Source organism: Onychostoma macrolepis, chromosome 02 (assembly GCF_012432095.1).
Source record: "Onychostoma macrolepis isolate SWU-2019 chromosome 02, ASM1243209v1, whole genome shotgun sequence".
NCBI classification, from domain to species: Eukaryota; Metazoa; Chordata; class Actinopteri; order Cypriniformes; family Cyprinidae; genus Onychostoma; species Onychostoma macrolepis.
This window is the reverse complement of record NC_081156.1, coordinates 15,047,497-15,073,786: the sequence shown is the minus strand read 5'-3', so window position 1 is coordinate 15,073,786 and position 26,290 is coordinate 15,047,497. Positions and strand designations below refer to the sequence as shown.

The following is a 26,290-nucleotide window of genomic DNA, read 5'->3' as shown; positions in this document are numbered from 1 at the left end:
TGTAAGTATGTGTACATCAGTGGTATTAGACGGATGTTATTATAGACCTTAAAGGGATAGTTCACCCAAAAATGAAAATTTGATGTTTATCTCCTTTCCCCAGGGCATCCAAGATGTAGTTCTTCAGTAGAACACAAACAAAGATTTTTAACTCAAACCGTTGCAGTCTGTCAGTCCTATAATGCAAGTCAATGGGCACACAATCTTTGAGAGTAAAAAAAAACATGCACAGACAAATCCAAATTAAACCCTGCAGCTCGTGACGATACATTGATGTCCTAAGACACGAAACGATCGGTTTGTGCGAGAAACTGAACAGTATTTTTATCATTTTTTACCTCTAATACACCACTATGTCCAACTGCCCTGGCGTAGTTTGCGCAAGCGCCGGAAGCGATCTGTTGCGCGTATACGTCACTCATTGTTTACACAGTGCACAGAGATTGTGGGTATGACGGCTAATCAAAATGGTAATTACTTGCGCTTATCCTGATTGTTCAAACCGACTTAAACCTAAAAGATTACGTTTGCTCGCGCGAACTCATCCGGGAGTGTTGACTTTTCAAATTGCGTAAACTACGGCAGAGCACATACAGACGTCACGCCGTACACGCGTTCAGGGCAGTTGGACATAGTGGTGTATTAGAGGTAAAAAATTATAAAAATACTGTTCAGTTTCTCACACAAACCGATCGTTTCGTGTCTTAGGACATCAATGTATCGTCACGAGCTGCAGGGTTTAATTTGGATTTGTCTGTGCATGTTTTTTTTACTCTCAAAGGTTGTGTGCCCATTGACTTGCATTATAGGACTGACAGACTGCAACAGTTTGAGTTAAAAATCTTCGTTTGTGTTCTACTGAAGAAACAAAGTCACCTACATCTTGGATGCCCTGGGGGTAAGCAGATAAACATCAAATTTAAATTTTTGGGTGAACTATCTCTTTAAACAGGGTGTACAAAACACCATATTGAATTTGACACAGATGAATATGAGGCTGTTAGGTAGACTTGAGGCCACTATATACTTAAAATGAAAGAATGAACTGGTGTGATATCATTTTAAACAAAATCAGGCCAAAAAAAAAAAGTTTGCTTGCAGTTTATTTTGGGAGTTAAATACAGCAAAACATTCTTGAAAAGTTCACCTTCGAACTATCATTGGTCCATGGCAACTACAGTACAAAATAGAACTTTGCTTGTGAGTATACTGTGCTGTAACATTCTAGACAATGGAATGCATGGTGTGAAGATTCTAGATCACATGTAAATTTTAAAACTCACAACTTTCAAACTTGTTACATGGAGTTTTTGTCTACTGAGTCTTTTGGAAAGATGTTTGGTCAGTTGAACAATTGGCATATCGTTAAACAACAGTACAATACATTGAACACACACTGTTCTCAAGTCCCTCACAGTCTTGATTTCATTTGTGTCAAAAATTAAATAAGCCACCAAGGTCTATAGAGGTCCCTAGTATCCACCAAGTGGTCCATTGGCCTTGGTTGAAGACACTTGGTCTAGATAATAATGAAACCTGGATTTTGATTAAATATGCAACGTGGACTTATTGTTCTGGAATGTAAACATGCATGTGATAAACTCCAGAAATGAAACAATGGCTCAAGAATATATGAATAAATTTCTATTTCTGCCTAGCAAACATGGAAAACGTGCTCCCATTTTTATTAAAGGCCCATACAGTCACCCCTTTCTTCTATATGCACAATTGTGTTTTTGTGTTTACCTGGTATTACTTGCGTTATGGGGGCCAAATGTCCCCACAAGCACACCAGTAAATTTTGACCTTGGGACATTTTTTTGGTCCCCATGAGGAAACAAGTTTATATATCATACAGAAGGATCTTTTTGAAAATCTAAAAATGCAGAACATTTTGTGTGAGTGGTATGGTTTGGGTAAGAGGACAGAAAAATACAGTTTGTACAGTATAAAAACCATTACATCCCCATAAAACATGGAAACCCATCATATGTAAGTGTGTGTGTGTGTGTGTGTGTCTAAGTGCCCCTATGTGGGCCTTCTGTACTCTTCTGAGAATGGTTTTGACACATCCCATGGAATGCATGGTCCAGAGCCAACGCTGTCAGTTTTCCTTTTTGGCCTCCTCAGGAGACAAAAGAGAGTGGGAAAAAGAGAGAGGAAGAGAGAAAGAGAGCACTTGGAATGTTAATGAGAACCATGTGGGACTCCTGGAAATGTGCTGTTGCTAATGTCAAAGCATAATGTATGTCAACAAAGAGCAAAGCTTCTCGTTTGCTTTCATAAGGCTTCGTACAAAAACAGTGAAGCGATCCGTGCAGTGGGAATTTATCAGAAGTTTCAGTTTATCAGTGTTTTCTTCTACCTCAGTCTTTAAAGTGTGTGAATACTTGCTCTCGGGCAGATGGTGTTGTGACAGGCCAAGGGCCAGACGTTGTTGGAATGTTGCAGGGGTTGCTATGGATACCTGTCCTTTAAGGCCCAACAAATAAGGAGCGGGGAATGCATTACGGTGGACCTTAAATCTCAGTAGAGCATGAAGGAAAATGTTTTTATATGAGAAGACATTTGGCAATGCAGACAGCATGCATCAATGAGACAGGATACACCACAGGCTGGTTCTGTTTTATCTCCTGCAATGCCAAGACACTTCATGTTTATGATGTGCTAGTCTAAGCGTTCAGGCTGCTATTATATATCAAAGACATTCTATATTCTTTATGTCCTGTCATTGATTTGTAAAGTCTGAAACCGGTGCCAAAGTTCTGCCTAAAAGCAATACAATTGGTATATGAAGGAAATAAAGAAGGGCACAAGCAGTGGTCAAATGATATTTCTTAGCTTCCATTCTAATGACAAGAAACATTTGTGAAACGTAAAATTTGTTTAGTTTCTGAACACATGAAGTGTGTACATTTTTCAGTGTTAGAATATCTTATTCAAGCCTGAGATGCAGAGGCAGCTACTGTATAAATACATTATTTGTATCCCTGTGAAAACTCTGTTTTACATGCATCCATGACCAGCTCGACACACAGCAACATTGGTCCAACCACTGGTGTGAGTTTGGGGCCAGACTATCTGTTTGTTCAACCAATAGAAGACTGGGGCAGAGTTCAGGAAACAAGTTTGAAAACAGTCCTTGAATATGCATATTTCCCTACTATATAGTATCCATAAAACAGTAGGTGAAAAGCACCTGAATGATGACCAACTTCTAGCGATTCTGAAGTACACAACCAAAAAATGGACAGTTTACTACAAAAGTTGGATTTTTTTTTTCATTTGCTTAAAACTCATTTATAGTGAAGCTTCTGTGGCATTTAAACCTTGTTTGATTGATTGATGTGCACCTCTGAATCTGCGAAGTGAGATTTAACTGCTGAGGTAAAATCATTATAGAGACATTTTGAGTGGCACATGGCACAGTGATGTTCTAGATTAACATAAAAGGTCTTTTTTTAGCCACCCGCTTAATTTCTCGGATGAGTGATCCTTATTCTTAAAATCCTGGAACATTGCTGAGACCTGCCCAGAGGAATTAACTGTGTTAGACTATGCACTTTTGTTGCACTTCTGCAAATCCACATTGTTCATTTTCTGACCTACAAATTGAAATGATCCTTCAGTCACAGTCAAACTGTCAGTTTTATCGGCAACCCCATCCAGATTCACAACGGGAGTGTTTGTGTGTGCAAATGAATCATTGATTGGGATCAGTGATGCACCTGATGCTCATTTTTCTTCATTGCTGCCACTATAAATTAAGTTTTGAGTCTTTTCCATGCTGAGACAGTTCCTTTGATGCATGCATACATTTCAAGACAAGTCCTTTCAGTTTTTTGTCTATTTGAAAAGAAGGCATGACCTCAGACCTTAAGAGCTCTCTTTCTCAAAGATTGCCCAAGCTTCTCTGATTCACCCGGTATGGCTTGTACCCAGGCCCCTTTCCATTCATAATTACTGCAATACAGCATATTGCACAGTCCTGCACATCTATTCCAGCTGGAAAGATCATTTTTGGCAGAGTCGAGGCACAGCAGCACGGAAAACCCAAGCTACCCCTAATAAAAGCATAGAACTTCTGCTCCCGGACCTGCATTTACTGGAATGACTCCCTAAATAATGTCAAGTAGTTCACCTGTTTTAAATTAGCTTGAAACCCCAAGATCAAACTGCCTGTTGGAATAAGAAAGTGAAGATTGGTTGCAATGCATAACAATAATCCCAGTGTGAGCTGGCTTCTATCTCATCTCTGACAAATCTTGCGCAAACCAGTATTGAGGAATGTGAATAGATCTATAAAAGGCTAGGAGGTACGTATTCTGCATACCTTCAAATGAATGGTACCACAATTATGCAAAAACAAACAGTGTATTATCAGGAACCACATGCTTGTCATTTCTCCATATACTGTCATGTGTTTGTTTGAGATAAGCCCCGAGTTAGTACTGTACTCGGTATAGGTTCTTTATATAACTGTCTTTTAATTGCTATGATTTGGATTTGGCACATTTCTAAGAGACTGACAGATTATTTTCTCATTTACATTTGAGCTGTTTTTATATGTCAGGGTCTTGGCATGATTTTGTTTGTTTAGTTCAACCGAATAATTTGACACTGGTGATTAGTGGCCATTTTTGAAAGGCACAGATGTTATTATCACTTTTAGATACTTTTTCAAAGTTGATGTTTTGTTACCCTTCTTGTCCTCGCCGGATGCGCTCTGTGAGTTTCCTGTGATATGCTTTTGGTCATGCCCTTCACATTCCTGCCATAATTCCCACGCTATTGCTCACACAAATACGCAAAACACATATTTGTGCCAACCTTTGCTAAATATTTGCAATGTCCTTTGACTGATTTGATTGTGCTGATGCTTTGAACAGTTCATATTGTTGTAAAGAGGATGTTATAAGTCAGGGGAACTATGGCTAAAACAAAGCACACGGATATAATGAAGGCTAAAAGAATAGCTTACACAAAAATGAAAGTCCTATTTACTCACCTTCATGTCCTTCTAAACTCGTATCACTATTTTTCTCTGGAACAAAAGCAGGAAATTTCCAAGGAATCTCCTGCTCAATATAATGACAAAAAGCACCCTAAAAGTATCATAAAAATAGTTAAGCCTCATAATACTACAGTAATTAGTAATACTCATTATGTTATTAAGTCTTAGGAAGTCTTGCAAGACATTGTGCAAGGGAACAAACCAAAATGAAAGTTCTTTCTGACTGAAAATCTAGCAATGTGATGAATGAATCTTTTAGATCATTCGTGTGGAAAGTTTGATTAACCAGTTCAAAACTGATCTAAATGACTCATTTACATATTGGATTGATTCAGTTCTTAAGTTCAACTCACTGATTCAGTGTGATCGAAATGGGTATGAATACAAGCCCAAGTGGAGTGGAAGATTGAATTACGACATAAATTACTGTCTGTCCTTCAGCAGACTATAGGACACAATTCTTTAGAAAATACTTTTATTAATTATTAAAACCAATTATTAACACTTTGATGGTGTTTTGCATCCTTTTTAAAGTTTTCTTCTGTTCCACAGAAGAAATGGTTTTGAACAACAGAGATTTTTCATTTTTGTGCGAGCAATCCATGAAATATTGTATTTCTTCCAAAACTAAAGGTAATAGAGAAGAATGTACCAACAATACTAAAAACAACAGTATGCTCACATGTTCTTCTGTGTTCATGAAATAATGCTAATTCAGCAGATGTTTCACAACCTTCAGAGATCCTTGAGTAAAGGAGACGACCTGTTGCATAAGCAGCACAGTTTGACAAAGAGTTCATATTGTAATAATTTGAGGGTGTCTTGTAGGCTTTTCTTCTTTAGTTGATGTATTGTATCAGGCCTATTTCCTTAGATTCTAAGATGAATGACTCTGTTTTACTTCCATATAACCTCTGTTATATAATGGCAGACTGAAGTCAATATCAGCTTGCATGAAATGCCTGTATTTGTGCCTCTTATTCACTGAAGTGTAACAGGACACAGAGAGAACTAGACTGGCTCCATGTAAACAGAGCCTTTGCTCACATAACTTCACCCAGTTGAACAGCATCTCCCCAGTGGAAAAAAGCTGGGTGAACTCTCAAACAAATGTTTTGGCAACAAATCAGAGAGCATGCACTTACACAATACAGTCTGGATCTACGTTTCTGATAAACTATATTTAGCTGAGTTGTGGATCAGATTTATTACATTACAAAAAGTCGATATTATGTAGGAAAAACTAGAGTATCAAAGCATATGTTTGTATTATCCCACACATGATCTTATGTTGAGTTAAAATGACTCGTATTTAAGGACATTCTTCCACAGTGGTAAAAATAGTCTACTTGTGTGCCTTCTACACAATGACTCTTTTTCAGTGTGACAAAACACTATTTTAAGGTCACTCAGCTGACAGTTTCTCAGCAATAAAGAAGCTAATGTGCATTTTTGTGGTATTTTATATTATGTTTGTATATTGAGTACAAAACAGCTGAGTTTAGACACCATTTTAAGCAGTTTCCGACATGACCTTCCGTGACACACACACACACACCCATACCCACACCCACACACACACATACCTACATTATTTGTCCACTATCTTATCAGCGTGCAAGCACCATTAAAAATAAAAAGATGATTAATGTAGTGCTGAACACTACAAGGAACTCACCTGGCTGTAAACACTGGACAACTTTCATTGGCAAACTTTGTGGAGTATGTAGCATAGCTCATGTCATGCCCAGGAGTTACAGTTTTTTCCAATTGCTTACACACTAAAACCGAATGCTTAGACCAAAGCCTCAATACCTAAACTTCTTGTAGCATACCTTAAACACAGTGTAACCACAGCTTAAACACACTGTCAACTTTGCACTTTGTTTGCAATTCTATAACACACTTATTGCGAAACACTACACACGTTTTCTTACATTAGACACTTTGTTCAAAAACGAAATCACCTGTTATCATTGGGAAAACACTCTGTTCAAAATGCAAAACTCATCTGGCAACTGTAGGCACTTACATACACACCTGAAAACACTTGAACACAAAACAGAACACCAATCGGTCTGAGCCTTAGCACTACAAATAGACCTCAGGTAAGCCATTTTGAGAGCTTTGAAAGCATGGAGGCAATGAGAGTCAGAGTAAGAGGAGGACAAAGAGAGAGAGGAGTCGGACGAGGACGAGGACAAAGACGAGGACCAGTGCGGAGACATGTATCAGATGACAACAGGGCACCTCTGGTGGACCATGTGATAAATCATGGCCTGTCCATGAGGGATGCTGGGCAAAGAGTCCATCCTAACCTCAGTCGCTACGCAGTAGCATTGATAACAAGGACATTCCGACTGGAGAACAGGTATATCTTCAAGTTTCTACTCCAGACTGTACCTACTGCATGTCACATGATTCTGTATCATATTACAGTATTACTGTACTAACTGTACTATACAAAAATGGGTAGTGCTGTGAACTATATGTAAAGGAATACCATTGTGATGTTACAGTACTGTGTACAGTTTGAAAGTACAGTATGTGAAAAATAACCTAACCAATGACATCTTGTGGTTGAATTTTCTACAGAATGGTTGGACGACCTCCTCAAGGTGGAAGGGAACAGCTCTTCACTCAACAACAAGAGCTTGCCATCATTGAAATGGTGCGAGAAAATAATGCAATCCGACTTTGTGAGTTGCAACAACGCATAATTGCAAATAGAAATGTATTCAACAATATCAACAGGGTCAGCATTTCTACAGTAAGTCGCATCCTACAGAAACATAACTTCAGAATGAAGCAGCTGTACAGGGTCACAACAGTGTTAAGGATCTGCGCCATGATTATGTGCAGGTATGTGTCACTTTACTTTACAGAATATATATTGTGATGTGGGAGTGAGGGATTATGCTGCCACCTGCCTTGTCTATACTGACCCAACCCAGCCCCTACTTGTGTGAAAATATAGACATTGTAGTTACTGTATGTGTTTTCAGTAACACTATTCAATATTTTCTGTTACAGACAGTTCTGGATTTTGATGCCATGAGTTCATCTATGTGGATGAGGCAGGCTTCAATCTGGCCAAAACCAGGCGTCGGGGCCGTAACGTAGTTGGACAAAGAGCTGTTGTAAATGTCCCTGGGCAGTGTGGGGGAAATATCACCTTGTGTGCTGCAATTAGTGTCCAAGGAGTCCTGTATCACCACTCTAGGTCCCTACAATACAGGACAGATCATTGCATTTCTAGATGCACTACGTGCAGTTGTGCAGTACAGACCACAGCAGCCCAGCTTTGTTGTCATCTGGGATAATGTTAGTTTCCACCGGGCTGCTCTGGTCCGAGATTGGTTCAACAACCATAACCATTTCACACTTTTATACCTGCCCCCTTACAGCCCCTTTCTAAATGCAATCGAGGAATTCTTTTCTGCGTGGCGGTGGAAAGTATATGATCGGCAACCACACGCCCGCATGACTCTTCTGCAAGCAATGGAAGAGGCACGCGGAGACATTGAGGTGGGATCAATCCAAGGATGGATTCGGCACTCAAGGCGATATTTTCCCCGATGCCTAGCCCGCGAGGACATCGCCTGTGACGTTGACGAGGTCTTGTGGCCAGATCCGAACAGAAGGCGGGATCCATAAGACCCCCAGCCCCCCACCACACGCACACATACACACACACACACACACACACACACAAAACAAGTATGTTTTATTTATTTTTTTCCAATACCAATTTATCGAGTAATTGTTTTGATTTTTACTTTTGTTTTGTTGCTAAATTTGATGATTTGTGACTCTATTTTTCTTTTTTTCTGTAAGAATGTTTGTTTTTTGTAAACACTCTTGTTTGATTAGTGCAGAAATTCTACTTTTGAGTTTTACAGAAGAATGAGTCTGAGAAAATGACAATAAAAATAGAAACACAAAGACTGCAGTGTTTTATATAAAGCCCATCAGTGTGTTGCTGGTGATATGAAAGAGTAATTCAAATGGTGCTTGTGTGTATGGTTTTGTTGCAAGAATTTCATTTTTAGAAAGGAGTGTTAAGTTTTGATTGCAATGTTTCATTTTGGCATAGATGCGAGTTGTTAATCTCCAAGTGCTATGTCTGATTGGCTTGTGTGTAGAGTTTTGACATAATGAGCCAAATTCTGCAAAAAGTGTGTAAGCAATAGGCAAAAACTGTAATAAAACTACAATAAAAAAAAAAATATTGAATACTAACTGATTCTAAACTTTTGAATGGGAGTGTATATACTGTATATATGTTTGGGATCAGTAAGATGTTTTGTTTTTTTGGAAAGAAAATAATACTTTTATTCAGCAAGGATTCATTAAATTGATCAAAAGTGACAGAAGTGACAAAAGACATTTATAATGTTACAAAAATATACTTTTAAATAAATGCTGTTGTTTTGAACTCTGTATACATCAAATAATCCTGAATAATAGGCCTATTTATCACAATTGCAATACTGATAATAAGTGTTTTATGAGTAGCAAATCAGCATATCAGAATGATTTCTAAAGGATCATGTGACACTGAAAACTGGAGTAATGGCTGCTATCCCATCACAAGAATAAATTACATTTAAAAAGTAAATTAATGACATTACTAAATAAATGACATTTTTTTTTAAAAAGTATATATACTTCTGTGTATATATAAAAGTGTATATATACACTTGCTGAGTTGAATAAGAAAATAATCAGCTAAATAATTTTTTTTTTAGTCTAGTAAACTTCAGGGATACTAGTACATCTATTTTTTTAAAAGTTAGACAGATAGTTCACTCAAAAACATATTTAACTTAATTTTTTTACAGTGTGTATTTGTGCTATTTATTTTGTTATAATTGTGTTACATTTAGTCAATTGTGCACAATAACTGTTCATAAACTGTTAGGGTGTACTCTATATATATCCTTCTTCCTCTTGTCCTCCATCACCTTGGTGGGCAAAACCACTGAGTGTGAGCTATGTGCTGGATCAGCAGGAGTGGGGGCAGCTATTTGCTCAGAGGCACATGGCCGGTTAAAGCAGGGATTCACATGAATAAATGGCATTCTCCTGATCCAGTGCAAAACTATTTAGGGGATCTGCACCAACTCCATCTGTAATTGTGTTGTATGGCTTGTCGCTTCCCATGTCATGTATTGTCATTCATTTCATTGTGTTTGCAATTGCAAGTCCCTGTTGGATTTTATGGAGCAATTCATAATTCTCAAGAAAAATCAGAGTATGAACCTATGTGTGGAATGAACAAGTGGTCTTGCTTCTCGGCTTGTCAGCGAGTCATGAGAAGAATTTGAACGTGGGACACCAGAGGTGAGGAATGTTGTAGATAAGGCTAATTGTGTCTAATGACACTGTGAGAGAGGGTGCAAAGGATCCCATTCACACAAAGATATACTGACAAATTATTAACATCGCCAACTGACGTACACTGCGATTTCTTTTATACAAATCCTGGGCAGAATTTATTCTGTTCTTTTGTTAGTTTTGTGTTTGTATAGCAGCAATTGTCACTTACTGTATGAACATTTCTTTAGTGTTGTGAGGTTATTGCTCATGTGACCAGCACCAAAGGGTTTCATAAAAGATCATGCGTCTATTTATTTCTCATTCCCACTCAGTCTCATACATTCACAGTACCAGAGTGTTGTGAATAGTAAGTGAACCACTGAATCAGATACAAATGATTCTTCCAAAAATGATGATTCATTCAGGAATCTTTACGAATGTACCGTTGAATCATTCACTCCACCAATTTGTTTAAAAACACAGAATCAAGAGAGCTAACACTACACTTTTCATTCCCTTGACTTCCATTCATACACATGCAAATTACATGTTTATACGAATATTGCTGCATTCCAAAGTTTGGCGAATGCTGACCTGCAAATTTGCATCACATGAAGTTGTGTGACCAACAGAAGATACTTCACGTATAGCTGAATTAAAAGACAGGAAACTTTAAATCTGCAGATTTGCAGTGTTAAAGCATATTTTTACATTTTGGATATATTACATAGGTTTAAAAAAAAAAAAGACAGAGTTTGACGCCACCTTACAATCGCTGCAGTATTTAAAGAAATTTTGCATGCTCCAAGTTTAATGTGACCATGACTTTATCCTGGAAGCAAACAGTGTTTTGAAAATCCGTTGTAGTGATTGTATAAAAGCTATATCACACAATTATGCTGCCTCCTTGTTACTCTAGTAACTTCTCAGTATTGCCCAAGACATCATTGCTAGTTCTGTTATGAAATTTTGAAAATTAATAATCGAGGCTGGAGGCTTGTAGCTGCACATCTTTTTAACTAGTAACATCAGAACCAGTGACATAGTAAAAAAACTTACACACACACACTAGCTCCTGCTCAGGACCAGCTTAAACCAGCTCAAACCAGCTATCATGCTTCAAAACTAACCAGCATATGCTGTAAATGGGGACATTCGATAGACTTCTGTTTTTATATACAGGTAGTTTTAAATTACAGCCTAACCCAAACCCTATCCCTATCAGAAAACTGCATTTTACATTTTTAAAAACTTTATTTGCTTTATTTTTATACAATTTTTTTCCCCAAATGACGTCATTCCCAAAAGTCCGATTTGTTAGATTTAGCTCACTTTGTGGATATAAATTTGTCCCTAAATAATGGTTAAGTAGATACAAACACGTAGACACACACTGGTTTGTTTGATTATATAAATGAGGACATGTCATGTATGTCTATAGATTTTTGGTTTTATATCAGGTTAACAATATTTCCCACATCCTAACCCAACCCTTAAACCTAACCCTCACAGAAACATGCATATGCACAATTGGATTTAAATATAATCATGATTTGTCTGATTTATGAGCTAGTGAGGGCACATAAAATGTTCCTGTTAATGTGTTTAAATAGATCAGGTTAATAAATTATTTTTAAAGAGAATATTCCAGTTGGTTTTCTTTGAAGACATCTTATATTTATACTGATATCAAAGGCTTGTCTTAATAGAGTTCTAGATAAAGTAGCCTGGAGCAGTGGAGGTCCGTAAACAACTTAGTTCATTGTAGGCTGTCTCAGTGGCTCATGCTTCAATCACATCTTAAATCACAAATGTGCCATGAAAATATGCCAGGCCATTTGCGGCCAATAAAGGCAGAATTGTGATGAGAATAGAGCATCCTCTCTAGTCCCCCATGCCAAGAGCCTGCTATGCACGACCCAAACAACCACATCTGATCCCTGTTGTGCTGAGTTTAATGCTCTCTGTATTTTCTTCTTTCAGTTGTCTTCTATTCTAAGTCTTGTGATTCTTCTAAAAAGCCCACATGGCAGTTTATAACTCCGAGGTTTAAGATATCAGGGTGGAGGTTGAAAGAATGGAGATATTCCAGTTTGGCTCCCAAAGGGTTGTTGGAGAAAAACAAAGCAGGGTGGCTCTTACTGAGGGGTGTCAGATGGAGGTGCTTTGATGTTTTCCCGTTTGTTTCCTTGAATGATTTTGAGGAAGACTCAAATTTTCATAGATTTGTACAGACTTGCCAGTGACTGCTTCCTTCATTCACACCTGCAATCAAGTAGTCACATGTCCAACACATGCCTGTTTCCCATTGACTCACTGTCTGAGACTTAGTTGGAAATACCCTGCTATATCAGTTTAATCAAGAGGGGAATGTGTATAAAGGATTGCTCACTATCATAACATGGGAGCAAATGAAGTTTTCATGGTTATTTTAAACATCATGCTCTTTGCCTTGTGCCCTTCTATCAGAAATCTGCAGCTTGATCTCAACGTACAGTCCAACCCGACTGATTAAACATTCCTGCAATTCACTCTCTGGAATTCCACCCATGCCCATTTATTATGGCTTTAGTTAGGAGGAACCTGAGGATTCATAGACAACCACAGGGAAAGTAAGAAAGTTACCACCCTGTCTGCCATAGCAGGGTGTTACCTCTCTGTTTCCTGCTGGTGACTTGTTTTGAATTATTGAAATAAACTAGGGGAGACCAAGGTGAAGGTACACTGCCCTATTTTGGGACAGTAGATGTTTTTTTTGTTTTTTTTTGTTGGAAATAGTGTTACGGCCTTCCACATTTTCTCATGATATTTCTTAAAAACTACAGATTAAAAGTTTGGAATAATTAAGATTATTAAAACAGAGAAAACAGTAATGTTGTGAAATAGGCTAACATTATAATTTAAAATAACTCTTTATACTTTATACTAAAAAAATTATTTAATTCTGTGATGGCAAAGCTGAATTTTCAGTACAAAGAATAGTAAAGTAAAACGTAAGTAAAAACTTAGCTAGTAACATACAAAGATAAAGAAAATGTAAGTACTTGAAAATATGCTTAAACATTTATGCTTAAATACACACAGGTTGATTCTAGCTAATTTGTGCTCCTGTCTTGTGTCAACACGTTTGCATACCTTTCAGATTGGGTCACACCTTTTGACACCTTTTCTCTGTTAATGTGGCATCACTGCTCAGCCTCTCTGTAGTAAAACAAGGCTTTATGTAGCCATGGATTTACTTCGACCACAACTGGGCCGTTTTCTTAAATTACAGGATTTTCAGTGAAAACCTTGGTGAAACCCTGAGCGTTCGGAGCTGCTGTAAGAGCCCCGGTGGATGTAAACGGAACTGCAGCTGCTGGGTTAAATGGCTCTTTTTCTCTCTTTTCACTTTTGATCCCTGAGCTCACACATTCCGATCATTCCAGGCGCGCTCAGTTATTTATGAGAGCAGAGCGCGCGCCTACTAGCTCATAACCCCACCAGACCTGAACACAACGAGGAGATAAAACACACAGAAGACGTTAGTTGGATTATTTGGATTATAACACATGCCATTAACAGAATCCGTGTGGAATGAAAGTTTTAGTTGGTAAGTTAATCGTTAATGTTCATTCAACAAACATGGAGTTTAATGATCAAAAGCAGCGAGCGCGTTCAGTAGTGTGCATTAATCGGCAGGAAAATATATTCAACTTTATGTGTAATACCGATTAATCCGAATCGATTTGAGGACGATATATTGTTGCTGTGTAAAAGTTAGAGAACACTGTATCAAGTTTACGTATTAATAGGAATATTGAAGATTTCACATTGAGCTTCTGTGAGCGCGCTGCTTGTCTGGATGATCACATTTTTTTATTTATTTTATTTTTTTTATGAATAGTTGTTGGTAAGTGTAATGTGTTGTTTTGGTTTTATTTTGGAATTGCTATTATTTTATATATATTTTTGTAATTATTTGACGTAATTATTTTAATTCATATAGTTGTTTACATTATTATTATTATTATTATTATTATTATTGCTGTTGCTGTTGCTGTTGTTGTTGTTATTATTATTCTTAATTTTAATTATATGGTACAAAGTGGATATGGCTGACCTGTCCATATCATAGGTGCAAGTTAATATAGTTGGTTTTGTCATTAAACATTTGCTTATTATTTGATTTAAGCAAGTTAAAACATGTTGCCAAATTAAGCTAAAATGGCTTAGATTTATATTATTTTATCTTTATCTTATTTTTATCTTTTTACTGTTGCTTAATATGACACTTTCTCTAAATTGATGATAATAGTTTAAAATAATAAAATAATAGAGCATTTAAAAAATGTGACCCTGGACCACAAAACCAGTCATAAGGGTCCATTTTTCGAAATTGAGATTTATACTCCATCTGAAAGCTGAATAAATAAACTTTCCATTGATGTATGAGTTGTTAGGACAGTATTTGGCCGAGATACAACTATTTGAAAATCTGGAATCTGAGGGTGCAAAAATATTGAGAAAATCGTCTTTAAAGTTGTCCAAATGAAGTTCTTAGCAATGCATATTACTAATCAAAAATTAAGTTTTGATATATTTACAGTAGGAAATTTACAAAATATATTCATGGAACATGATCTTTACTTATTGTCCTAATGATTTTTGGCATAAAAGAAAAATCAATAATTTTGACCCATACAATGCATGTTTGGCTATTGCTACAAATATACCCGTGTTAATTAAGACTGGTTTTGTGGTCCAGGGTCACAAATAGTTAAAAATACAATACATCTCTTAAAGTTATCTATCTATCTATCTATCTATCTATCTATCTATCTATCTATCTATCTATCTATCTATCTATCTATCTATCTATCTATCTATCTATCTATCTATCTATCTATCTATTTATTTCAAATAACTATTGACTATTTGAAAAATCATAATCGTCTCTTGCCCTCCAGGTCCAGTTCAGATCATAAATACTCGTCTCCATCAAATAAAATGAGAGTTGAAGAAGCATCTGGCACTGTCCTGCACAGACTAATCCAAGAGCAGCTTCGCTATGGAAACCCCACAGATGCCCACACACTCCTGGCCATCCAGCAGCAGGCCCTGCGACGAGGAGGAGGTGTTGGGGGTGGCAGCGGAGGGGCTGGTTCTTCACAGTCTTCATCTGAGAGCCTCAGCCAGGAGGAGCCCCAGTCTCCTCAGCTCTCTGCGCGCCAAGAACCCCAGGGTCAAGAGCACCAGGTCGACTACCAGCACTCTGAGAACTACACAACATACCCACACCACGGCGAGGAGCTGCCCACCTATGAACAGGCCAAGGCTCAGTCTCAGTATTTGGCCTCCCAGTGGTGCCAACCACTCAGGGGCTGCTCACTACAGGACAGTGAAACCATCCCGAAGCCATGTGAGGAGGAAGACAGCTGGGACCCGAAGCGAGGCCACATACGGTCACTCAGTGAGCGGCTTCTGCAGTTTTCAGTAGAGCGCAGTAAAATGCCTGCAACATGTTCTGCCAGTTACCCTCAGATACATGGATATCATGCAAACCAGCACTTACAATACAGCCAGCAAGGACTGGAGTACAATAAGCAGGTTCCTTATACTGAGTACCCCTTTCCTGCACAACAAGCAGCGGAGTATGAACATTACTACAAAGCACCACCACCATTTCATTCCCAGCACAACAGGTAACAACTGCAAAATTTACACTTAACCACAGCTGACATTTGATTTGGTAACACAGTATATGCATTTCCTCCAGTTCTGACGTACTTTATAGGATGTGTCATTATGACTAACTGTCTGTTGGCTGATGCTATGGCTGAGTATGCAATATGAGACGTGCTGATGTAGATTGTCATCCAACTGCACTAATGTACTAAGATGAACTGAATCTGATGGTTTCATTTTTTATCTAACATGATGATTATTACCTTGTGCAGACTTCAAACACCAGAGGTTTGCCATAGACTCTCCACATCTCCCCCTGCTGGCAGGGAGGTCACGGCTTGCAGTCGCAGTCAGCTGGAAATGCTCATGAATGAGAATAAAAGACTGAAACAGGAGCTAGAGGGACACACTGAGAAGGCCCTCAGAATTCAGAAGGTAAAAGCAAATGACTCTGAAATTTACTTTTTGTGAAAAAAAATTGGAAAATGAGGTTTTTGGGCAATGCTCAGGTGAAAATACAGATCTTAATGGGAGACCTGTCTGAATTTAGTAATTTTTCAGTTTAATAAAACAACACAGGCTATATGTGTCTTAAAACAGGTTATAAGTAATGTTGTATTATATCTTGCAACAATTCTCTTTCTGTTCTATTTAAATTCTATATTTAATGAATAGTGGCAGGCTGTTTACAACAGATTATATATGAAAATTTTTCCATCACATACTTTGTTGACTTACAAAGACAGCGACACTTTATTTGTGTATATGTGAGTGATTATTACCTATGAATTATTACATATACTGGATAAATAGTATATGAACCAATCAGTAGAACAAGATTATTTGGTAGTTTTCATTTGACTTTGGCCAAATTCCAAAAGGCAATGAAATGTTTCCAATGGATTACATCAGTGCAGTTAAGCTGTTGCTCACTCTGAAAGAATGATAATTACACAGGTTTGAGCGCTTACCCATCAGGCCACTGCCTTGTGTAAACATGCCTGGGATGATGGAGTCATGGTTAATGCCATCCTGGTCTTTCCATGTGGGACTCCTGAACACCACCTCTGTTCTGTGCTTTTAAGGAGCGGTCATATTTACAATTGCTTGATGAAATTTCAAGAGCGAAAACCAGTCAATCCAATAGGAATCTGCAGTTTCGAATGATGGCAAAAAAGTTCAGTACATAGATTTTGCTAGTTTTCAAAATGGTTACGTAAATTTGCATGCTGACCAACAGAAAGCAGACAGTTTTGAAAGTGACTTCTGTGACTTCCGTTATGCATTTCTACACAATTGACGACAGACCTTTTTTTGCCCACAAAATTTCACTTGGAACATTTTCAATTGCAACTGCGCCTTTAATCATAACCAGCAACAGTGATTGCTCACCATCTTTAAGTATTTCTGAGATTGTCATTGTCAGATTGACACATCTGACTTGCTATTTACAGTAATTGTCTTTTCTTTTTCCCCCAGCTGGAACAAGAGATCCAAAGGATCTCAGAGGCCTATGACACTCTGATGAAGGGCTGCGCTAAAAGAGAAACTCTAGAGCAAGCACTAAGAAACAAGCTGATGGTTGAGATCAAGAGGCTGCAGCATTCAAGCATTCAAGCGGCAAAAGAAGCCGAAGCTGCTGACCAGAACCAGCATGTTATTGAGAAGCTCCTTCTGCAGAGTGAGTTCATGAACACGACCACATTAAACCTCATTACTGCTTCACATGCTGTGGATACTTCTTAATCCAGAGTTGCACTCCAAATGTGAAGATCTGTTTTTCTGTTGAGTCATTTTGCTTAAAGAGGGAACATGTTTCCAATTCGAACATTCCAGTGCAGGAATTTCAGTCACATAACAGCGCCTTAGCTGATCTGAACAAACAGAAAAGAGGATTAAATGTCAGATGTGACTTTAGCTTTGTATGAGACAGATAACCACTGTCACTGCTCTTGTCTGCTTCACATGGACAATTAATGAAATGTTCTGCTCAGCGATCACTTGCTGTTCACTAAGAGTGGGAAGATGATGATGAGTTTTCCAGTGACTGATGGGAAATAAGCAGAACAGTCTGAAGCTCCGGGATGTGGGTCAAAGTGAGAGTGGGTCACTGCTTCTCCTTCCCTCTGCATTCCTTAAGCAGTTGCGTAAATGAGGCGCTCTGGATTTTGTGATTGAATTCCTGAGCAGGAAGTCAATGGGGAGTGGTTCTGGAGAGGGCCTGCATAAACATTCCTTCAGCTTCTTTCTCACGTCCTCACATAAATCTCTATGCTTGTTATGACTGGACATAATTGATTAGTTTGTACTGAAAACATGTATGCTTTTGGCAGATGCTTTTATCCAAAGCAACATACTTTTCCTTTGTACGCATTTCATCAGTTAATGAATAATATAATATAATATAATATAATATAATATAATATAATATAATATAATATAATATAATATAATATAATATAATATAATATAATATAATATAATATAATATAATATAATACATACCAATGGTTGCAGAACCATTTAGCTTTAGCTTTAATTATCCTTTAGATTTAATTTTTTTACAATTTTATTAGTTAGTTGCCTGTACTAATCTGTATATTTGAGTTAATTTCAGTTTTATTTTAATGAATGAAAACTATTTTAATAGTTTACTTAACAAATTCAACAAAGCACTTAAATTTAGCCAACAAGAATGGCTTGGAACTAAACCAATACTTTACTAGATTAATGCATTACACAGATTATTTATCAAAACAGTACAAATCATGCATAAATTAAAATATTTGATTAGCCATATTGTGACATCATAGCCAAAAGGCCACCATTCACACCACTTTTTTTAATATCAAATAACACCCATGAACGTGCCTAAACTTGGCATGTGGGGACCATCTTCGGCTCTCAAAGCAATGGACCAGTTCATATCCATTTAATTTACAAACACAGATCTTAATTTTTTCTATCTTCTCTCACAGATGAAGAACAGCAGCTTCAGTGTGCACATCTGGAGCAGGAGGTTCAGCATCTGCGAAACGAAGTGGAGAACCATCAGCGCAGAAGCGAGGCCCTGGAGACAACACTGAGGTCCACGCAGACACGCAGCCAGCAGCTGTGGACGGAGCTGCAGAGGAAGAGAGCGTATGTGGAGAAGGTTGAGCGTCTGCAGGGGGCTCTAACTCAGCTGCAGGCGACCTGTGAGAAAAGAGAAGGCCTGGAAACACGCCTGAGGACACGGCTGGAGCAGGAACTGCGAAGCCTCCGAAATCAGCAGGTACTGAGACAAAACGTTGCTTTGTTTTTGTTTTTAATTGTTCAGATGTTTCTTAGCATTGTATTTCAGGGCTGTTTCCTTCTGGTGAAGCTAAGAATAGCTTGAGACTTCAGATCAGGACATTGCAGTGATCTTATACTTTATTTGCTCTTCTTTGTCCACAGCGGCAGCCGCAGCCAGTCTGCGGAGCGTCCCATGTGAGTGTCTCCACACTGCAAGAGCTTCTGCGGGAGAAAGAAGAACGCATTCTGTCACTGGAGGCCGACAAGATGCGCTGGGAACAGAAATACTTGGAGGAGAAGACCATGAGGGAGTTTGCAATGGATGCCGCTGCCACCGCTGCAGCTCAGAGGTAAAAAAGGAGATCGGTGTCAAAAATCTTCAGAGCATATTCTGCTTTTTAAACCAATTTCTAATTGCTTTCTTCCTAAACTTTACAGAGACACAACCATCATCAACCATTCGCCCTGCCATTCGTTCATTGAGGAGCTCCCATCATCTGAGTACAGGAACCAGGAGGTAGAAAACAGGTAAGAGAACCACCTTCAATGCACCTAAAAATATATTTCAGTTGCATTGCCATTTTGGATTTTAAGATTGTATAGGACTCATAAGGTTAATATGTTTTCAGGATCCGTGCCCTGTACGCCCAAATCCTGCAGAAGGACACAGTGATTAGCATCCTGAAGCAGAAGCTGCAGCAGGAGCAGAAGAGAGAGTCAGGTGCTGAGCCCTCCATCACCATCGCTCATTCAACGGTCACCCACACTGCCCAAGGCAAAGGTTAGTGTCAATGCTAAGTAGCGTTCACTAGCTAAGATTTTTAGCTAAGTTAACTTATATTGTGACTAACTTTAGCATTAGAGTTCACTGCTAGTTAGCAGTTACTAGTTAAGTTAGTGTCTAACTAACATTAGCATCGATGTTTACTAATAATTAACTTTTACTAGTTAGGTTGGTGTTCACTGATAATTAGTGTTTATTTAAGCCTTTATTAGTTACTATCTAAGCTTTTACTAGCTAAGTTATTGCCTGACTAACATTAGCATTAGTCTTTACTGTTAATTAACTTTTACTAGTTAGTTGCTTATACTAGATACTAGCTAAGCTTTTACTAGCTAAATTATTGCCTGACTAACATTAGCATTAGTCTTTACTGTTAATTAACTTTTACTAGTTAGTTGCTTATACTAGTTACTAGCTAAGCTTTTACTAGCCGTTATTGCCTGACTAACATCAGCATTAGTCTTTACTGTTAATTAACTTTTACTAGTTAGTTGCTTATACTAGTTACTAGCTAAGCTTTTACTAGCCGTTATTGCCTGACTAACATTAGCATTAGTCTTTACTGTTAATTAACTTTTACTAGTTAGTTGCTTATACTAGTTACTAGCTAAGTTTTTACTAGCTAAGTTATTGTTTGACTAACATTAGCATTAGTGTTCACTGCTAGTTACTAGTTAAGTTAGTGTCTGTCTAACATTAGCATTGAGGTTTACTATTGATTAACTTTTACTAGTTAGGTTAGTGTTTACTGATAATTAGTGTTTATTTAAGCCTTTACTAGTTACTAGCTATGCTTTTACTAGCTAAGTTATTGTTTGACTAACATTAGCATTAGTCTTCACTGTTAATTAACTTTGACTAGTTAGTTGCTTATACTAGTCGCTAGTTAAGCTTTTACAAGCTAAGTTATTTAAGTTATTATCTGACCAACATTGGCATTAGTGTTCACTGTCAATTAGCTTTTACTAGTTACGTTGGTGACTGACTAAAATTAGCATTAGTGTTCACTCCTTATTAGTAAAGTTAGTATCATTAGTGTTCACTGCTAAGCATTTCTGAGAATAACATGAAATTGGCTGAGTAGAAATTGTTACAAATTCTTATGGATCTTTTTCCAGGGAAGAGTCATTCCAATGACCAGGCGACTGGTACGTCCCATTCGGCGCTCGCTCCGGTAGCAGCCCTGGGACAACCTAAACAATTTCTGTTAGAGAAACAGACAACAGATCAAACCTCCCACACAGAGACCAGCACTGGTGAGTCAACTTTTAGCCATTTCTGCGTGATATGGGATATGAGAAAGTAACTGAAAATATTACACATTAATGAAAAACAAAGATTAAAAGTCATTTGTCGAAAAGTCGTTTGGGCTACATTTTTTTAAGGTCTACCACTGATGGCTTTCTCCTGATGTAGTCATCCTCATTTTGTGATAACTGATTAATATTTGTTAATATTTTTCATAGATAACATCCAGAAAGCACCATCTGCCGTGGACCTTTTCAAGGGCCTGGATGAAGTGACGGCTGAAGCAGTGGAGATCTTCATTTAATGAAGAACACTTGGACAAACTGCCCTGTAAAATAAATGTTGAGGAGCTCTGGGACAGATTAAATGACACCACATCACTATACTGTTGTGAAGCAAGAGTCCAGATAAACAGCAGAGCTGCTCAAAAATCTCATGTGAAAGAGGGAGCTTAGCTCTTCTCTTAAAACTACATCTCCAGTCTGCTAGATTTTGACAGATAAGACAGCAAACTGAATTACAGAGACTTTTGCTACTGGTGAGAATCCTATATTTTTTTGGTATTTACAACCATCCTGTTCAGGAAGGTGGACATAAACTAATTGTCCTCACTATTGCATTGTCCCTCCTCTCAGAAGACCTGTGGTCACTTCACCACATTCCAGTTCAATTGACTTTCTTCTTGAGACTGAAGCTCTTGCATGTATCTTTTCCACCCCACCTTTATCGATTGTTATAAATGGTTACATTTTTCTCATGTTTTCTATTTATGGCTGCTACGCCCTTCAGCAAAGTTATTCTTTTACATTGCATTTCTAGGATCGGCATGCTCAACACTGTCACGTTGTGCGAGACAAAAACATTATATAGACCTAGTAGTCTAAAAGAACTGTTGGAGAGGAAACCAATTGTATTATATTATGATTTGCTTTCTTGTATTTTGTTTTTGAATGTGTTCACTCTTAAATGGCACATTTGCTGGTCAAGGTGTCATTTCAAAGTAAATATTAATATATATTTTGTACAATTATTTTGTGTTCTGTTGGAATGTAATGCTGAGGAACTGATGCCAAAGAGCATTTCAGTAAAGTTCATGTGTTCAAAACACATGGCCAAGGGTTGACCTCTTCTATTTAATCAATGAAAGATGTGAATGTTCTGAAACATTTCATACATTTACAATAAAGCTATTAATATATAATACTGTTTTTTTCTTGGTTTGTGAAGCCCTTGGGAAATTTTTGCTGGTTCCAGCAAGCACCATCTACTGGATTTCAGCCCGTTTCACACATTCCAGGTTTTCTCTCACACATACAATCCGAGAAAGATGAGTAATTATAAGCAAATGCCAGCGAGGGGCATTCCAGCTCTCATATTTCACCAGAGAAAACCTCACGCTATTTCCCTCAGGCTCACCTTTAGCCACATTTTATACTCTGACTTCTGAGGCATTCAGACAAACATTCTGCTTTTGAGATAGAACAATAGATAACTCGCTCAAAGCTGACTTACCCACCACTGACTAACCTATTCAGACTCCGAATACTACTGTCACTGACAAAGCCAACCTCGATATTTCATAGTATAGTCACATGCTTTGAAACATGGTATTGATGTCATACTCTGTGTTTCCAAATATAGAACAAGGCTACATCTGTATTAGATGTGATGTTTAGTTTTTAACTAATTGATCTTTGTGACAGTAATGAGAGGCATCTTAGACTCGCATTGCTCATGAGGAAGTTGTTTGTGGGTGATCTTACTGTAAGTCAGTTGTTTACATAGTTCAAGGTACTCAACTGTGTAAAAACTGGGCAGCTCACACATACCCAACATGCAATCCTGCTAAATTTTGTATGTGTGTTTTATTTCCTTGTTTTTAGGTCTAAATATCTGAACATGTCATGAAAACACACTTTGGAATTCAAATCTTTATTAAAATCTGGAGATAAAGTTTTATTTAAGAAAATATTTGAGATTCTGCACAAACGTTTTGCTGAAAATATAACTTGATATAACTTGTCACATGCTTAAACATATAACATATGCTGATAATATAACTTGTAATGAAACAAAAAAGATCAAATAATAAAATGTCAAATGGAAGAATTTCCCCTTGTGTTCTCAGACTTTTAAACCGCACTGCGCACTAAAACCTCTCAAAACTGACTTGTAATAGAAGGTGTATAATTAAACCAATTAATGATTTCATTACCAATTAATCTTTAAATACATTTTCTTAAAGGGGAAGGTGTAGTTTATGGGTTTAATTATACTTGAAATTAAGAAGTCAATGGGAGGTCCATAACATTAGAGTACAATGGGACAAAAAATACACAACATGTTGATGTCATCTATGGTAAGTAAGCTAAAGCATGCTAGGATGCTTCAGTATTTATGGTATTTCACAGACAAAAGTTTGATTGATGAAGGAATCTCCGGAATTCAGGTCTCATTTGTAACAAGAGTGAACAATGCTTGTTATTGAAAATAAGACGGCCACGTCTTACATATTTACTACACTATGCCTCTGATTATGACCTCCATTGTTCATTTTTGCATTAATGCATAAATTAAAAACATGTTCCCAAACAGACAATTTCCCCATAAAACTTGAAAACTGTAACTTGGCACGTTACATACTACTATTCAAAAAGATACTAACTAAAGGTAGCTACTGAAGCTTTATATTTTTAAGATGATTTACCATTAAAAAAGAAATAGATGATATCAGGATGTCAGCATCAAACCAAGTTAATGTACACTACATTACAAACACAAGTGCATCATGAACAAATTAACACCGTTAATTTCATTTCCAACAATGAAAACTGTAAAAATTCATTCAAAACTACCCTAACTCACTGGACTGCCATACCTACATAAAAAAGCAAGTTTGTCAGACTACGGAAAGTATTAATTGTCAGTAAGGCATAATTGTGAGTTAAATGACAATGAATCATTGAATACCTTTTTAAGCACATCTGCTTTCAAATGCAGTTCTTGAAGCAGACATTCAGCACAGATCACCGTCAGTAAGGGTCGACATATAAGATCAGTCTTTATATAAAAAATAAAATAAAATAAGTGACACTACATACAGTAATGAATTATCATGACTCCGTATCTAGCCATTTAAACTGATAACAGGAAATAAGAGAGAATAGCTCTTCATCATGTTGGGGGAGTTTACGACCTCGTCTATATACACCGACAGTATTCACATGTGCTTTCAATATTTGCAATAAACCATCTTTAACCAAATAACATTTTAACAGGCAAATATGATGACGACACTGTGGCACTGGATCTTCATACCAAAACAAGAACAAACTTGGCTCCAGGTGAGCTTATGTAAGCTGAGAAAATCCTCTTGGTTGGAATGAAAAGGTTTAGCATTTTTATGGCGGTTACAGCCTGTATGGGAACCAGGAAACGTGCGATACACTGCAGTTCATCTTGTTTATAAGCGCAGTGGAGGTCTTTTCCTCCTCACAGAGAGAAATGCTGCCAACATTCTTTCGACTTTTGAGAAGCACTTGACATTTTTTACCCTTGGGTTTTTTCCTCAACATGAACAAAATGGAGGGCTGTGGAGCATTTGAAGGTCAAAGGGCACATTCCTGAAGCCTGAAATGTGGAACACCAGCAAATATGATTTTTTCTATCCTTTTGAGCGAGGGTGCAGTAATCCGCCTTACAAATCAGAATTAAAGCGGTTGGGAACATTGGTGTTTGTTGAAAAACAACATTAGATTAGATGTTAGATTAATGTTAGATCAGCACAATCAGCCAAGAACCAAACAATTCTGAAAACCAGATTAATTTTCAAACGAATCCCGCATGAATTAGGTCGGCTTGCTGTCCTGGCACGTTGGATGTGCTGTGCTCTCAGAGAGTAGATTGATTACTTCAGCCGCACACATTTCCAGCATTGATTGATGACTGGATGGAATAACCTTCAATTTGGACTCTCTCTGAATGATAGATCTGAAACATGCTGCAAGGGGAATAAATTAAAGCAACCTTGCCTTCATATTTTTAAACCATACCACAATCCAAACCATACCTCATGACTGCAGTAGTGCAAGTGCAATGATGAAGAGCAGTAAAACCACACATACCCCATCCATGACTAAAGCTTTACCATTGTGTGTTTTAATGGTTAGGAATGACAGCATTTCAAATGCTAGTCACGTGCACGGCTGCAATTTCAGAGCTGCTGTTTGAAAGTCTCAGCACTTGGCCATGATTGCCTTTGCTAGGCTCTTTATTTAGAGGAATGCATTAAAGCATTCCTGATCAATTAATTGGCACGAGTAACGTGACAGTTCAGAACACAATGGAACGCTTTCCAAAAAAACAGCCTGTGTGAGTGTCGAAACAAAACAGACCACAGTCCAAAAAAGAGTCCACAGACCTTTTAATTAAACTGAGCGATAAAGTAATGCACATAAAGATAATTTATATGGGCCTTTGAAAAAAGACAGGATATGAAAAAAGCCCATAAGTACAAAATTTAGGGCTATCAAAGGTAAAAAATGAATGCAAGCGTTTAGTTCAGTAAAAAAAAAAAAAAATCATTAATGCATTAAGGTCTTTAAAAAAAAAAAAATGCAACACTTTTTCAAAACTGATGATAATAAGAAATGTTTCTTGATCGCCAAATCAGCATATTAGAATGATTTCTGAAAGATTATGTGACACTGAAGACTGAAGTAGGCTGATGTAATTCATTTAAAAATATATCAAAATAGAAAACAAATAATTGGGACATTATTTGTCTAGTCATCTCAGTGGTAAAAAGTGTACTTAATTATATAATATGTAGGTAGTGCTGACAGTATTTGTTTATCTCATCTCTGTTTTGTTTGGTTCTGGTTTATTTTTTGTGCTGTTGTTTTGAAAATCTAATAAAGGAAAATAAAAATAGTGTCCCCGACTTCCCTGAATTCACCCCTATACTTACCTACTAACTT

General features: G+C 37.5%; 1 protein-coding gene across 1 annotated transcript; it reads left to right on the top strand.

The window, feature by feature from the left end:
* The first annotated feature begins 13,657 nt into the window (after positions 1-13,657).
* On the top strand, positions 13,658-22,512 carry amotl2b (angiomotin like 2b). The gene is made up of 10 exons (XM_058745289.1): positions 13,658-13,928; positions 15,286-16,020; positions 16,276-16,438; positions 17,483-17,684; positions 18,982-19,277; positions 19,442-19,629; positions 19,718-19,807; positions 19,909-20,060; positions 21,182-21,319; positions 21,530-22,512. Exons 1-10 carry the CDS (start codon positions 13,888-13,890, stop codon positions 21,613-21,615), a joined length of 2,091 nt encoding a protein of 696 aa, XP_058601272.1. The 5' UTR covers positions 13,658-13,887; the 3' UTR covers positions 21,616-22,512.
* Positions 22,513-26,290: the final 3,778 nt, after the last annotated feature.